The sequence below is a fragment of the Suncus etruscus genome, chromosome 2 (assembly GCF_024139225.1).
Source record: "Suncus etruscus isolate mSunEtr1 chromosome 2, mSunEtr1.pri.cur, whole genome shotgun sequence".
Classification (NCBI taxonomy): Eukaryota; Metazoa; Chordata; class Mammalia; order Eulipotyphla; family Soricidae; genus Suncus; species Suncus etruscus.
The window spans coordinates 106,650,885-106,667,614 of record NC_064849.1 but is presented as its reverse complement, the minus strand read 5'-3'; the positions used below and the strand labels follow the sequence as shown (position 1 = coordinate 106,667,614).

The 16,730-nt window shown below is 38.5% G+C and overlaps 1 protein-coding gene across 1 annotated transcript in view; it reads right to left on the bottom strand.

Annotated features, from left to right (window-relative positions):
* The window catches only part of NNT (nicotinamide nucleotide transhydrogenase), a 123,897-nt gene extending 110,810 nt beyond the window's left edge, over positions 1-13,087 (bottom strand). Inside the window, exons 1-3 of the mRNA XM_049768252.1 lie at positions 12,923-13,087; positions 8,070-8,299; positions 2,675-2,892 (exon numbers count right to left, since the gene is read on the bottom strand). Of these exons, the coding sequence (XP_049624209.1) occupies positions 2,675-2,892; positions 8,070-8,299; positions 12,923-13,070 (596 nt within the window). The 5' untranslated portion in view covers positions 13,071-13,087. The remainder of the gene's footprint in view (positions 1-2,674; positions 2,893-8,069; positions 8,300-12,922) is intronic.
* Positions 13,088-16,730: the final 3,643 nt, after the last annotated feature.

Sequence of the window (16,730 nt, the reverse complement as noted above, 5' to 3'; positions counted from 1 at the left end):
TTTATCTTGTCTGATGTTTTATTATTTTAGGGGGTCACATCCGGTGGCACTCAGAAGTTACTCCTGGCTCTGAGCTCAGAAATCACTTCTGGCAGGCTCAAGGAACCATATGGGATGCCAGGATTCAAACCACCATCTGTCCTAGGCCAGCTGCATGCAAGGCGAACTCCCTACCACTATGCTCTCTCTCCGGTCCCTGATGGTTTATTATTTATTCCACAAAAAAAAAATCTTCAGGGCCGGTGAGGTGGCGCTAGAGGTAAGGTGCCTGCCTTGCAAGCGCTAGCCAAGAACAGAACGCAGTTAAATCCCAACTCCCCCGGCATCCCATGTGGTCCCCCCAAGCCAGGGGCGATTTCTGAGCACTTAGCCAGGAGTAACCCCTGAGCATCAAACAGGTGTGGCCCAAAAAACCAAAAAAAAAAGGAAAAATCTTCAGGTCTCAGAGTAATAATACAGCAGGTAGGGACCAAGTTCAATCCATGTATTCCATATGGTCCCAGAACCTGCCAGGACTAATTTCTGAGCACAGAGCCAGGCATAACCCCTGAGCGCTGCCACATTTGACAAAAAAAAAAAAAAAACAACAACAACAACAAAATTTTACCTTCGAACCAAATGTATGTATGTATAGTATTTTTTTTTTTTTTTTGGTTTTAAGACATCTGGGGCCAGAGAGTATAACAAGTAGGACATTTGCCTTGCTTATAGCTGACCTACACTCTATCCCTGGAACCACCTGAGGTCCCCTGAAACCTGCTAAGAGTGATCCCTAAGTACAGAGTCAGGAGTTAGTTCTGACCACAGTCAACTATAGCACAAAATACAAATAAACAAATACAACAAAATGTCATTAACTTGTTTATTTTGTCTCATTTCTGTCCCAAAGGAACCAAAAGTAGAATCTGCAGTATATCTGGTACACTATATCTAAAGTATAGAACCTAAAAAAAGTTCAGCTCATATGTTAAGCCAAAAAAGTTTTATTCAGGTTAGTTTTCTTTATACATTAAGCATTTAAATTTGTTGATATCTGAGACTGCATATCCACAAACTGTCTACTACTAATAGCTTTATGCGTAACTCAACTAGCTTCTTAGGTAAATTGACTTCATAACATTAACCAAGTTCTAGATTTTCCCACTCCCTAACATAGAATCAGAATCACTCTGCAATCATGTAGCCATTCCTACTCCTCCCCAGAGAAGGTTGATCATAGTCACAATCCCCTTCTCAATATATAGGTAACCTGGCACTACATGGGGAAATCTTTACTATGAGAGAGCAAGTGACATCAAAATGGGCTTGGCATCAAGGATGTCAATCCTTTAAGTGCAGATATTTTTCCTATTCATTAAATATATTATGAATTTATTTATGCAAAATCTGCTTAAGATGATAGATTTTCCAAATGTATTAAGTTAAATTATATGACACTGCCAGTATACAACCATTTTACCATAAAAACATGCAATTTCTATTACATGTATGTGCACACTCATTTATGAAACACAACATATTATATTACACACCATTATTTACTTTGGTGGTGAAAATACTCCTGCCCATGAAAAATGAAAAAGCTAAAACACAGACATGCCATGCCATAATTCTCTAATGAACACAAAAATTGCTATCCTGGTATTATAGCATTTGTCATCTCTTAGGTATCTGTGCTGTCTCTTCTTTTTTTTTTTATTCCATCTAATGTTACTTTGTAAAAAATAGATGCTTAACACTCACCTGTTGACTTATATTTATCAAATTCCCCTTTCAACCATCCATTTAATCTATTTCCATTAAGATAAAAAAAATTACACCCTTGGCCCCAGAGTATAGCAAGGAGAAGGAAAGAAACTGAGTGGAAGAGGAGAAATACAAATATAAAAGAAAGGGGGCGAGGGGCCAAGTGTTCTCAGGTGCCTTAGTGGAGATTTAAAAAGGACAGAACTAAATATCCAAGTCAAAGGCAACAACAATGGAATCAAGAGACCTAAACTTTAACAATCTAAACTTAATATGGGCCTGTTATACTTACAGGCTGGGGTCAGGGGAGGTAGTAAAGGAAATACTTTGGGACCATTGATGGAGGAAGGTGAACACCAGTGGTGGGATTGGCCCTGATTCATTGTATGTCTGAAACCCAATTATGAAAGACTTTGAAAATCACAATGGTTTCAATAAAATATTTTAAAAAAATAAAAATTTGGGGCCCGCAGAGATAGCACAGCGGTGTTTGCTTTGCAAGCAGCCGATCCAGGACCAAAGGTGGTTGGTTCGAATCCCGTTGTCCCATATGGTCTCCTGTGCCTGCCAGGAGCTATTTCTGAGCAGACAGCCAGGAGTAACCCCTGAGCAATGCTGGGTGTGGTCCAAAAACCAAAAAAAAATAAATAAATAAATAAAAATAAAAATAAAAAAATAAAAAATAAAAATTTAGAATATTAGAAAAATAGGAATGTACAATAGCACAATAGGAAGAGCCATGTCCTAGTTGCTGACATAAAAATTGAAACAGTAAGTCTTACAAACAACTTAAGCATACTCTCAAAAGGCAGTAATCTCCAATAATCATCATAAGGAAAACCACAGTAAGAAAAGAACTAGATGAGAAGGTTTCTATAATACTGTTGTGCTTTTCTTTAGCTGCAATGGAGGGAAAAAATTAGCTTACCCAGCAATGTTCGCCATGGAGCTCAGAGCATCATATCCCTGAGCAATTGTGACGCGTGGAACCTGGTCCATTGCAAGAACTGTAGCTTTTCTTTTGGAAAGTTTATCTAGCAGGTCTGGATTTTGGGCTGGGTAAATAAAACTAATTAGTGTCCCTGATGTCTTCAAAAGATCTGCTTCATGGACACCCAATGTTGGATTAACCATGGGGGCTCGCACCTGAGAAGAAAGCCAAAGTCAGATTAAAAATACAATTATCAGGAGCTAGCTGGAACAATAGCATAGTCAGCAGGACATTTTCTTTGCAAGGAGGCAACCTGGGTTTGATCCCTGGCATTCCATATTATCAACCCCATACAGTTTTAAGGCACGTGCCTTGCACATGGCCAACCTGGGTTCCATCATCAGCATCCTATATGTACTTCAAACCCACCAGAAGTTACTTCTAAGTGCAGGAGTAAATCCAGGAGTAGCCCCCAAACATCACTGAGGATAGCCCGAAAAACAAAAATTAAACAAAAAATTAAAGTTAAAAAAATTAGGAGAGGGCCCAGAAAGATAGCACAGCGGTGTTTGCCTTGCAAACAGCCGATCCAGGACCAAAGGTGGTTAAGGTGGTTGGTTCGAATCCCGGTGTCCCATATGGTCGTCCCCCACCCCCACCCCACCCCACCCCCCGTGCCTGCCAGGAGCTATTTCTGAGCAGACAGCCAGGAGTAACCCCTGAGCACTGCCGAGTGTGGCCAAAAAGAAAAAAAAAAAAAATTAGGAGAGTGGAGTTATAGCACAGTGTTAGGGTGTTTGCCTTGCATGCAGCTGACCTGGGACAGACCGGGTTCAATTCCTGGCATCCTATATGGTCCCCTGAGCCTGCCAGGAGCAATTTTTTTTTTTTTTTTGGTTTTTTGGGCCACACCCAGCAGTGTTCAGGGGTTACTCCTGGCTCTGCGCTCAGAAAGAAATCGTTCCTGGCAGGCAGGGGGACCATAGGGGATGCCGGATTCGAACCACCATCCGTCCTGGATCAGCTGCTTGCAAGGCAAATGCATTACCACTGTGCTATCTCTCTGACCCCCAGGAGCAATTTCTGAGTGCAGAGCCAGCAGTAAGTCCTGGGCATTGCCAGATGTGGTCCAAAAACAAAACAAAACAAAAAAATAGTTAAAAAATCAAAATACAATTTCCTTTATTGTAGTTTTGGTTCGGGATTTTTGTTGTTGTTGTTGTTGTTGTTGTTGTTGTTGTTGTTGTTGTAACAAAAAGGGACTTGGTGGGGCCGGAGAGATAGTATGGAGGTAAGGCATTTGCCTTTCATGCAGAAGGACGGTGATTCAAATCCCAGCATCCCATATGATCCCCCAAACCTGTCAGGAGCGATTTCTGAGTGCGGAGCTAGGAATGACCCATGAGTGTTGCCGGGTGTAATCCAAAAAAAAAAAAAAAGGAACTTGGTTTGGTTTATTTTTTGGATCACACCTAGCAATGCTAGGAAGCTACTACTGAGTCAGAGTTTAAGAGACCACTGAACATGAGTATCTGGCATGTAAGGTATTTCCACTAGCCCTTTGGGTCAACTTCCCTGGTCCTTTATCATATTTTTTTAAACAAATAGAGTAATTTAAATAATGGTTAAAACTCCAGAAGTAAATTTTTAAGCTCCTGAAAAAATTCCTAAGCAAGGTAAAGCACACAGATATTGATGTGGTCAACCCCTAGTTAATAACCTATGCACTAAATAAAGCTTACACACACCTGGCAAACAGTCTGAAACAAGTAACCATAGAACAGTGGGACAAATATATTCTACAACAAACGTGTACCCAAAAACTTCACTCTAGTACAATTAAGAAACATCAGAATAAATGAACAGAAAGCTTTTGTGATAGAGTCAGTTTGACTCATTAATTTTGGCACATTTGTGAGAAGAGTTATTATAAACTAGTGACACCGTGTGTAGATTGATGTCACTTTGAAATTCCAAAGAAATAGTTAGTGATGAATACAGTTCATACTAGCAGAGTTTAAGCAAAAAAGCAGCAATTTATTCTGCTAAGTATCACAGCCTCCAGAAACTTTACTTCAACGATAACAAAAAAATACTATGAAATAAGTCAATGAACACACAGTCAACATGACTTCAAGTTTCCAATATTCTCTGTTGTTGCTAATTGGGTTTTTTTTGGACCACACCTAGCAGTGTCCAGGAATTACTCCTGGCAGTGCTCAGGAACCATATAGGGTACCAGGGGTAAGATGTTAGTGACACGCAAACAAACACCCTACATCAGGAGTCTCAAACTCAATTTACCTGGAGGCCGCAGGAGGCAAAGTTGGGGTGAGGCAGGGCCGCATAAGGGATTTCGCTTACCGAATATTCGCAATAAAAAAATCGCATTAGTAAGAAAAAAAAAACGCAAAAAATCGCATTAAACATTTGCATACCCCGAACGGAACTGCTCGGGGTATGCGAATGTTTAATGCGATTTTTTTCTTACTAATGCAATTTTTATTGCGATTATTCGGTAAGCGAATAATCGCGAATACTGCGATATTTGAAGCCTGGCCCTGGGCCACAAAATGTTGTACGGAGGGCCGAAAATGGCCCGCGGGCCACGAGTTTAAGACCCCTGCCCTACATGCTGTATTATGTTTCTGGCCATATCGAATTTTCTTGTTTGTTTGTTTGTTTCGCTTTTGTTTGAAGCCCACATATGACAGTACTTATTCTGGCTCTGTATTTAAATATTATTCCTGGTGGTGCTCGGGAGATCATATAGGGTGCCAAAAATTGAACCTGAGTTAGCTAAATGCAAAGGAAGCATTACTACCCACTGTGTTATCTCTACAGCCCCAAATTTTCACATTATTATACCAAATTTTTCATTCCATTTAAAAGGTGTTTTTATGTTCAAATTTAAATCAATCTCCAACTAAAGCATTTCATTTGCGCTCAGATCTCATAAGTACTTTTTAAGCAAACAGAAAATCAGCACTGAGAATTAGTTTCTAAAGGAAATATAAATATGGAGCAAATACTTCCAATGCTCAGCATTTCACTCCAATTTACCTATAAAAAATAACATTTCACTTATTCCCATTTCAGTTGTTGATCTTTGATAATTTTAGGTTTGGGGTTTAACTAAAATTATATGAAAGGTCTGTTTTTCTCTTGATGAGAATATATGATATAGATTTAATAAAAATTAGAGGACAACTTTGAATTGAGTCCACTGACTCCAATCAGATGTTCAGCTGAGACTATTAACATCTGAATGAACTGACCTAACGTGCTTTTTCCTAAATGTAATTTTTTGGATCACTAAACAGCTCAATATAGAATTACCAAAGTCAAATAATTTATCAGTAAAAGTCTAAAGTTAAACAAAGTCCTATATTGTAATGGGATTTTCTAGGCATCTTTGGCATGCTATAGATTCTAAAATAGGGAGCATTTCTGAAACTTAAACACTTTCAACCAATTTTTGTCAAATATATCCGAAGATTTTTATTCCTAATTATTTCTAATAATTCATTAGGATAGATTATTTCTATTTTTTAATTTTTTCTATGCCCTTTTACTGTACCATGTTATATCACCAAGCATCTATACTGCTAACCACTTTTAAAAAGTTTGACTAGAAAAAAAGGGGGGAGCAGAGTGATAGCTCAGCAGTAGGGCATTTGCCTTCCACATGGCTAACCCAGGATGGTCTTTAGTTTAATCCCCGGCATTCCATATGGTCCCTAAGCCAGGAGCGATTTCGGAGTGCAGAGCCAGGAATAACCCCTGAGCATCATCGGGTGTGGCACAAAAATTAATTAATTAATTAATTAAAAGTTTGACTGAATTAAAATTCACCTCAATACCATAAACTTTACTATTACTTTTCTATATCCAAAAAAAGTTTTATAATTAGGATATACAGATATATATATATATTATATATAACTGATTAATACATTAGTAGATAATGTGTGCACATATACTATATATGTATATACATATACATACATATATTCTTATGTATATATAAGAGATGTATATATAAGAATAAGAGACAGTACCTTGCTTAAGGCACTTGCTGACCTAAATTTGATCCCTAGCACCTCATATGGTCCCTTAAGCCCCACCAGGAGTGATCCCTGGGTTCAGAGTTGGGAGTTTAGTCCTGAGCACAGCTGATAGCAGCCCCCTGCCAAAAAAAAAAAAAAACTAAAAAAACAAAACAGCAGTCCCTCCCTAAATTGGATTCTGCCTTAGAAATTAGTCCAAAAGGGGGCCAGAGAGATAGCATAGAGGTGGTAGGGTGTTTGACTTGCATGAGAAGAATGGTGGTTCGAATTCCGGCATCCCATATGGTCCCCTGTGCCTGCCAGGGCTCTACTCTGAGCGTAGAGCCAGGAATAACCCCTGAGCTCTGGCGGGTGCGGCCCAAAAACAAAAACAAAAAAATAAAAAAATAAAAATAAATTGGTCTAAAAGAAAACAAAGTTTTTCCTAAAAGTGTGAGGAGCTTATTTTAAGATGATAATAAGGTTTCCATAGTCACATGTTTGCCTCACTTGGTCGTAGAATGCTTAGGACTGAAGAGAATGTTATTGTTGATGATTGACACAATCACTCTTCCATTTCCCCCAGTATTATTTTGTACCTCAGATTGTATTTCACTTTAATCTTTAAAAAAAGTCTATTTTGGGCCTGTAGAGATAGCACAGCGGCATTTGCCTTGCAAGCAGCCGATCCAGGACCAAAGGTGGTTGGTTCGAATCCCGGTGTCCCATATGGTCCCCGGAGCCTGCCAGGAGCTATTTCTGAGCAGACAGCCAGGAGTAACCCCTGAGCAATGTCGGGTGTGGCCCAAAAACCAAAAAAAAAAAAAAATTTTTTTTTAAAACATTGATTTCTATCACAGACCATCTAAAACTCTCTTTACTAAGGCTATCCACCACTCAGTTTCATGCTGATTTCTCTCCTCTTTTCTTCCCCTTTGCAAAAGCTTTTGTTAAACTGCTGTGTCTTTCTGCCGTCAGAACATCAGCCACACTACTCAGCTCCAGGAATTCCACACTCTCCCTTCCATTTTGGTGGCAGTTAAATACCTGTGGGTCTTTGAAGTATCTATGAACCTGGGATTATACATTTTCCTTTGTCAGTTAAAAAAAAGAGTTCCCACATAGCAAATGTTAAAAAGGAAAATTGTTGTTTCCTTTTTCCATAATTCAAAGGATAAGGTTCTGCTGAAAAGCTATTTATAGTACACATCATTTTTTTTGAGAAAAAAATAAAAATTTTTTGAAAATGAGAAAGTTGTAACCACAGAGAAAGTAACTTAATTTTTCTATGAGAAATTTTCAAAGACCATCAGTATGTGCCACAGAGGAAAAGAAGTAATTACTTTGACCACCACATCAGACGCCAGCACTTCCTTTGTCCCTTGGATCTGGGCACCCGCCGCTCTATAGTGATCATCTGAGAACTTGGAAGCTTCTCCAGCACCTGTCTCCACTACAACATTAAACCCTTGCTTAACCAAGGTCTGAACACCAGCAGGAGACAAGGCCACTCGCTTCTCATTTTGGAAAATCTCCTTCGGAACACCAACAGTCAGTTGCTTGTATGGAACTCCTACAACAAAGGCAAAAATAATTGGTAATAAATAACTAAAATCAATGCTTTGCTAAAATTTTTCAAAAGAAGACAAGTGCAGTTGTCTGAAAATCTACTTCCATACACATTGCTTTTATATAATTTGCTCATTTATAATCATAATTATGTTTTTTGTGATAAGAACTTTATTATGCCTCCTCTCCTGGAATTCTGAAGACTTTATTTAATGGTTCTCTTCAAGGTACATGACTAGGTGTAGCTTCTTCTTAAGGGGAAAATATAGGTCAAAAAGATCACTCATTACTTTTATGGGAAATAGAATCATATGGCATATCACATCCAAAGTAAGCTTAGTGAGAGGCATTCATTTTCATGGTCTTCAAAAGTGCCTAATAATAAATTTGTATTGCATGAAGCTGCTAATATTGTTATCATTTGCTCCAGCAGGAATAAAAGTTAATATAGAAGGAAACTAACTAATGATTACCAAAACTAGCAAATAACAAGACTAAATCAAACTTTTGGATGAATATCACAACTTTAGGTAACTAAATAAGAGAAGGAGGTCCTGAGGGACACAGTGGATAAAGCATTTGCCTTGTATGCAGCTAACCTGGGCTCAATGCCCAACACTGTATATGGTCTGCCAAGTCTAACAGGAAGGATTCCTGAGAGCAGAGCCAGGAGAAATTCCTGAAAACCACTAGGCATGGCCAAAAACCAAAATAATAATGTTAATAATAATAATAGGAAAGTTTTTCTTTATAGGAAACTGTTCTTGCTAATAAATGAAAATACTATAATACTATTTTTAGAATCCCAATAAGTAGGCAGAGATAGCACAGTAGGTAGGGCAATTAACTTGCACACAGCTGACCTGGTTTAGATTTCTGATACTCTATATGGTTTCCTGAGTCCACCAGGAGTGATCCCTAAGAATAGAGCCAGGAGTAAGCCCTGAGCACTATTGAGTGTGGCCCAAAAACTTAATATACATCTTGCCCTTAAAACCACTGATTTTCAGGGTCGGGCCTGGTTAGTACTTGGATGGGAGACTGCCTGGGAATACCGGGTGCTGTAGGCTTAAAAAAAAAAAAAACCACTGATTTATTAATGATTCTCAATTAGATGGGTATATATAGACTTTGAATAAAATGTTTATGGAAACTTCACTGTAGATGGATTGTCAATATTAATACTATCTAAACTCATTAATCTTTCTGATGTAATGCAATATTTATGAATGATCACCTATTAAGAATTCTTGCAAAAAAAGTAAACCTGAGTCTGAGTAGCTTTCCAGATCTTGTCAAATTTCAAATAATGCAATACTGCGGCCAGTATTGCAATAGTAAAGTGGGTAGAGCTCTAGCCTTGCTTACAATTGACACAACTTCAATCCCGAGCACCTTATATGGTTCCCTGATCCCTGCAAGGAGAGATCCTTTATTGAAGAGCCAGGAATAAGCCCTGGGCATCTCCACGTATGGCTTGAAAACAAAAAATGCATATATACACATAAATACACGTATACATATATACATGTATATAGACATATATGTTTATATATTTATATATGTGACTAAAAAACTGGTTAAATAAGATGAAAAGGAATTCAATCAGCCAAACTTAAAATATCAGAAGTTATATAAGGCAATAAATAAATTTTTCAACAAATTAATTAAAAAAGAAGTGAGGGACTGGAGCAGTGGCACAATTGGTAGGGCGTCTGCCTTGCATGTGCTAACCTAGGATGGACCACGATCCCCCCGAGCCCTATATGGTCCCCCAAGTCAGGAGCAATTTCTGAGCTCATAGGCAGGAATAATCCCTGAGCGTCACTGGGTATGGCCCCCAAAAAACCAATAAATAAATAAATAAAATAAAAAAGAAGTGGTATATATACATATATATATCAAAAAAAGACCTAACGACATAACCTGCTTACTTTTTTGTTTGCTTTTTCATATTGTTTTGGGGTTACCTGGCTGTGCTCAGGGCTAATTCTTGGCTCTGTACTCAAGAATTACCCCTGGTAGACCATATGGGGACAGACACATGCAAAGCAAGTACCCAGTCCACAGTACTATTGCTCTGGTCCCCTCAGGAGTCACTCCTGGCAGTTTAGGGGTCCATATAGGATGCTGGGGATTGAACCTGGGTCAACCGCGTGCCTTAACTTGTGTATTATCTCTCTAACCCATAACCTGTATATTTCTAAATAAAATGTTTGCTTTTATTGGGTAATCTGGCTTTCCAGAACAGCTGGAAGCATTAAATCTAACGTTAAGGTTCAATGACTTGTTATCTGAATAGCTAATATGATCAGGAGGAGAGGATGAGCCAAGTACCTGTGAAAGTCAAGCCAGCTGTACCCACCATCCACACCTATGGTTTTGCCAATGTCCCAGCTTCACCACTCAACCACAGAAATCTGCACAGATGCTAAACCAACCAAAATTCTAGGTATACTAGTATTTGGATTGATATCACCAGGACTCTTTTTGGAGTAAGTACAGGCACACTTCCCCAGTTTGCTTGTACTTCTGGGAGCCCTGGTAGCTGAAACCCTGCCTCACAAAAGCCACAGTATCAGCCATAGAGCTTGGAATTCTTAAACCACACAGCTGCACAATAAGCCCAGATTTTTTTTTCAGTAATGTCACCCCAGTAGAAATATACCAATTTAAACATCAACATGAATTCAAAGCTACCTAATATTCAAAAACAAAAAAGAGAAACTCAACCAGGAAAAAATTACTTAGCACACCTTCTGACAATGATTTAATGACCTCACTAAGAGGTACATTAGTTTTCACAAATTTTCCTATTAATCTTTTTTAAATAATAATTTTAAATAATTAACTTACCTGTAAATAAGTAATATAAAATATACTATTGGGTGCCTGCCAAGGGGGTAGGCTTGGGAATGGACAGGAATCTGGGAACAATGATGAAGGGAATTTTATATTGGTGGTGGGATTGGTCTTGGAACAAATGTATTATGAGCAACTATGTAATACATGGTCTTTAAATAAATATATTTTAAAAGGAAATAGGTAATAAGAAATCTATTTAAGGTAGGCATGAATATTCAAAAGATCTAGGTTTTTAGACATGAATGGTCCTACTTTAATTTTAAAGGGGCATCATTCTATGTGTCTAAAACTTCCTGGATTGCCTCAAATATCCACCCTTTTTTCTCTCCCTGGCAGAAGAATGGCATTTATAGCTAGCAAGTATGTTGCTATTTGGAACTACAGATTAAATATTCAAGCCTTGACATATACATAAAACCATTTGTCTAAGTTCGGGACAATGAATACAGGCAGAATGCTAAGAAAACTTTCTAGGCCAAAATGCTTAGACAGATTTGACACAACTTAGAAGGGAACCTTTTAGCTTCTCTTTTTCTGGTCTATATAAAAAAACAGAAGGAGGAAGTCCCAGAAACTGCCAGCTATGAAGACTTCAGCTCTTACTCAACATGAGCTAGAATACTAGTGGCAAATTTTGAGTCAAAGAGCAGCATGACCTTTCATTTTAAAAATATTTTGCTCAGGAGCCAGAGAGATAGCATGAGGTAGGGCATTTGCCTTGCATGCAGAAGGATGGTGGTTCAAATCCCGGCATCCCTTATGTTCCCTCGAGCCTGCCAGAAGTAATTTCTGAGCTAACCCCTGAGCGCTACTGGGTGTGAACAAAAAAAAAAAAAAGATATATATATATATATATATATATATATATATATATATACATATATATAATGCATATGGACAGAACAGACAGAAGCAACAGAAACTATTTAGAAGACTAGTGCCATGGTCCAGAGGTAAGTACTGGTGACCTAGACCAGTGCAATAACAATCCAGATGGTGAGAAAAACAGGTCCTAGACACAAGGTAAAAACTGACTTATACCTACGATGAGAAACTCGGACACCTCCAAGATTGCTGACCTGAGTGACCTAGATGAAGTTGTCATTTACTGAATTAAGAAGCATTAATGCAGATCAATTCATGTACTTAGTTCCTAATTATTGAGCAAATTAGCTATATCTTGCATCTCCTTCTTGTTCTCTTCCTCCTCTTTTTTTTTTTTTTTTTTTTTGGTCACATCCAGTGCTCAGGGCTTACTCCTGACTCTTCACTCAGAAAGTATTTCTGGTAGTGCTCAGGAACCATATAGGATGGCAGGAAATAACCTCGATCAGCCATATGCAGGCAAAAACCCAACTCACTGTACTATCTCTCTAGATTTCTTCTCTTCTTTTTTTCTGGAGGGGGGGGCACACCCAGCAGCGCTCAGGGGTTACTCTTGACTCTACACTCAGAAATTGCTCCTGGCAGGCTCAGGAGACCATATGGGATGCCAGGATTCGAACCACTGTCCTTCTGCATGCAAGGCAAATGCCCTATCTCCGTGCTATCTCTTCAGCCCCAAGATCTCTTTTCTTTTTTATCATGAACATCTATACAAGCAAAACATAAGAAAGCACTCATTGTTATTTTTATTCAAAATATAACTTACAAACACCAAACTATAAAACTGCATGATTTTCCCTTTTATAGACAGAAAGAAGATCTATTAGTGACAGACAATGGAAAGATTTTACTTATATATGCTGAAATTATACTTTACCTGATTTCACAGGGGTTTTGCACCACAATGCCTGATGAGTATGAAATGTTCGCAAAGAATCCTTCTTCCCAGGTAGAATTTTACAGGACCTCAAGTTAAGTAAAGGACAAGAACAGCCAGTCACCACTGTCTTCAGCAGGTGTGCCATATTCTTATGAAATGGTAACTTTCAGAACCCCCAATTTCCTTGCAAGTAAATAACAAAAGGGGAAAAAATAAGATATGTCTATGACAAGGAAAACATACTGTGCCATTTCAACATTAATCAAACAAAGGAGAATAAAATACATTAATCTTATGCACAAAGGATGTTAACAATTATATGTGAACTTCTTCAATGAATTTATTTCCCAAGTCCTTCAACTTACAGAAGAGGCTTTCAAAGAGATAAGGATAAAACCAGGGTCACTCAGATGTAAAGCATGTGCCCAGCAGTTTGCACAAGTCAGGGAAATAACTCAAAGTATTATCTCTTTGTCCTTGCAAAGTTTTTTGCTTTTGTTTTGTAATGCCATAGATTCCAGTCTATCCTACATGAAAATTATCATTTAAGTCAGCATGTATAGGGGAAAAAAGCCTGCAGCCATAATCTCCGACTTCTTTTCATCTAACATATTGTATAGGGGTGAGAAAAAGCACAGGGGTTAAGTCGTGTGGGCTAACTTTAGTTGGAGCCCCAGCACCCTATATGGTCCTCTGAGCACCACCAAACTCACTCTGGAGGACAGAGTCAGGAATAGTCCCTGAGTATTCTCTGGATGTTGCCCAAATGCCATCCCATTCTCCCATTCTTGTTAAAATATATTTACTTCTCTGTCTTTTCCTTAAATAATTTCTTTATATTAACCAACCCTTAAAAATGGAAACAAGGCCAGAGCAATAGTGCAGCAGTAGGGCATTTGCCTTGTGCGAGGCTGACCCGGGACAGACTTCGAGTCCATCCCCAGTCCTATTATGGTCCCCCAAGCCAGGACTGATTTCTGAGCACACAGCCAAGAGTAAGCCCTGAGCATCACTGAGTGTGGCCCAAAAACATAAAACAAAAACCCAGGAACAAGTAAGGAAAATACTTCAAAGTGTTAGTGAACACACGCTTTGCATGTGGAAAATCCAGTGAGAACCCTTGTAGCACCACAAGGTCACCAGAACTCAACCAGGAATAAATGTGAAGCTCCAAAATGGAAGTAACTCCACAGCTAGTGTGATCATCAAAAAAAGAAAAAGAAAAAGAAACAAAAACAAAAGTAAAAGTGACAAGCAAAGAACCCAGAATCCGGTCAGTCAAGTCCAGCTAACTCCACCCATTTGAAGTTTTGCTCCATCAGGTGAGACCAGCACCTAATTCAGACTAGATATTCATCTAGCCTTTAGAGAAGGAAGGTTCTAGTTGAAAATGACAACTTTGGACAAGACCAGGAGTGACCCCTGAGTGACGCAGGGTGTGGCCCCCAAACAAAAACAAAAAATATTAAAAAATAAAGTGGTGTCAAAGCTAAGGAAAGAGAACATGTCCAGGCAGGCAATGTCAAAATGTGTGTGTGTGTGTGTGTGTGTGTGTGTGTGTGTGTGTGTGTGTGTATATATCATTGCATTTGAATCAATGGTTTAATATTTTCAGAATGTTTCCACATATGTAATTCCATTTTATCCCTAAAGCTGTGTCATGTTTCCTAAATATTCTCTTCCTTAATAGCTAGAATAAAAAGCAAGAGAGTTCAAAATTCAGTCACACATTCTAAACATTCACTGAATCTATGCCAAGTGCCAAAATGCAGATACATGAAAAGACACGTTTTTGAGTAGAAAAAGACTTTTCTACCATTGCTAAGGACATATTCCTATGCAAACTTACACGTTTACTCTAGTTTCTCTTCTGGGTTCATCCAACCTCCCCAACCACCACCATTGTTACATGTTGACAAGACCTGAGCAGTAAAACCAAATCCAGCTACCACAAGCCCACATACTGTCTATCACTTGCAGCTGTATACCCAGAATCTCTATGCTTCAGTCTGCTCACCAAAATAGGATATTTTAGTTTATAAAGGGTCCCATTAAGGCTATACATTTCACAAGTAGAAAAGTACAGTGCTTTAAAGCTAAAGTCCTGTTTCATGGCCTGGAGTGTGGAAAACTTGCCTGCCAATTCAGAAAACCGTGATTATTTAGAGCCATATCTGGTAGCACTGAGAGGTTACTCCTGGATTTACGCTTAGAAATTACTCCTAACAGGCTCAGCAGACCATAAGGGATGCCAGATATTGAATCCAGGTCGGCCACATACAAGGCAAATACCCTACCCACTGTGCTATTTATTGCTCAGGCCCTGAAAATTGTTATTTGATACTAAACAGATCCCAAGGCCTTTGGAACTGGTTTCTTCCCAAAATTTTACTTAATTCAAAATATGAATATACAAGGCAGTAATCAAAAAGTAGTTAATGGCAAAAGTAGCTCCTATTACTCACTATAAAAGACCTTGAAAGTTACAGGCCAGTACTTGTTTATCAAAATTGAAATACTCCATTTCAATTATCATTTTTCCTTCTAACTTCACTTTTAATGTTCTTTTCTGGACTGACTGGAATGGTAATATAGAGAGTAAGGGCCTTGCAACTTCATTCTCCCAGCATCTCAGATGGTCCTCCAAGCTCCCCAGGGATGATTCCAGAGCAATGCCGAGTATGGTCCCCAAAAAACAAAAATAAATAAATAAATAAATAAATAAATAAATAAATAAATAAATAAAAGTTCTTGGCTGTGTTCTTAGTCATATGTCTCTAAGACCTTAAAGCAATCAAGGTAAACTCTATAACTCAAAACAGAAAATAAGGTCAGAGGTTTGGCTCAGTGGTAATAAAGCAAAGCACTTGCATGCATGAGACCTGGGTTTGAACCCTAGCACTGAAAAAAGAAATGTTTTTAAACTAGAAAAAGTAAAATTAGCATGGCTTTCACGCTGCTGTTTTAGTGTAATAATTTAGTGAAATAACTATATCCCCAACACCATTTTAAACCCTAGAGATCAAATAGCAGAGGCAAGAAGTGGAGAGAGTGAACTGTGATTGGAAGGATCTTGCCAATTTCTTAGCCATTGAACTTTCACAAGTCAGTCAATTTACTGCTCTATAATTGATTTCCTAAGTTCACTTTTTTTGGTTTTGGGGTTCTATCCTACAGTGCTCTGGGGCTACTCTCCACACAGTGCTCAGGAAACCAAATAGTGACAGGACTCCTACCAGGACTTCAGCACAAACGCATAGTCCTTTGGGCCATGTTGCCAGCTCCTTGAACTCCTAATCATTAACATGGGGAAATAATAACCGCCCCTACCTTATAGGATTATTGCGAAAGCCTGGGTCAGGCATGCAAGGCAATAGCCCTATCAGCTGTGCTGTGAACTGCAATTATTATTGAAGAAGGTACACCTCTGACCTAATACTTAAGACAAAAGAAATCAGCAAGTATTTATTTTTTACTGAATAAGCAGGGCTAGGATAGGTGAATCTTGTTATCTAGGGAAAACATTCTCCATCCATGAGGTCTCAGGAGTCTTCTCTTGAAATGAAATGTTTGTGTAGAGTGTGTAGCCTTGTGGAAAACTGATTCGATCAGCAAAGGTAAATAGCCCATATACCCTCGCTGATAAGACGGTAAAGCTAGTCAAGTTACAAAAGAGCCTTAAGTTGGGTAGGGGGGAGCAATGGTTTGCAAACTAAAGAAGTCGTTCTAAAAGAAAAGAGGGGTACATTTTTGTATAGTTTTACGTTTTCATTTTATTGAGTTGCTGTGAATTACAAAGTTATTC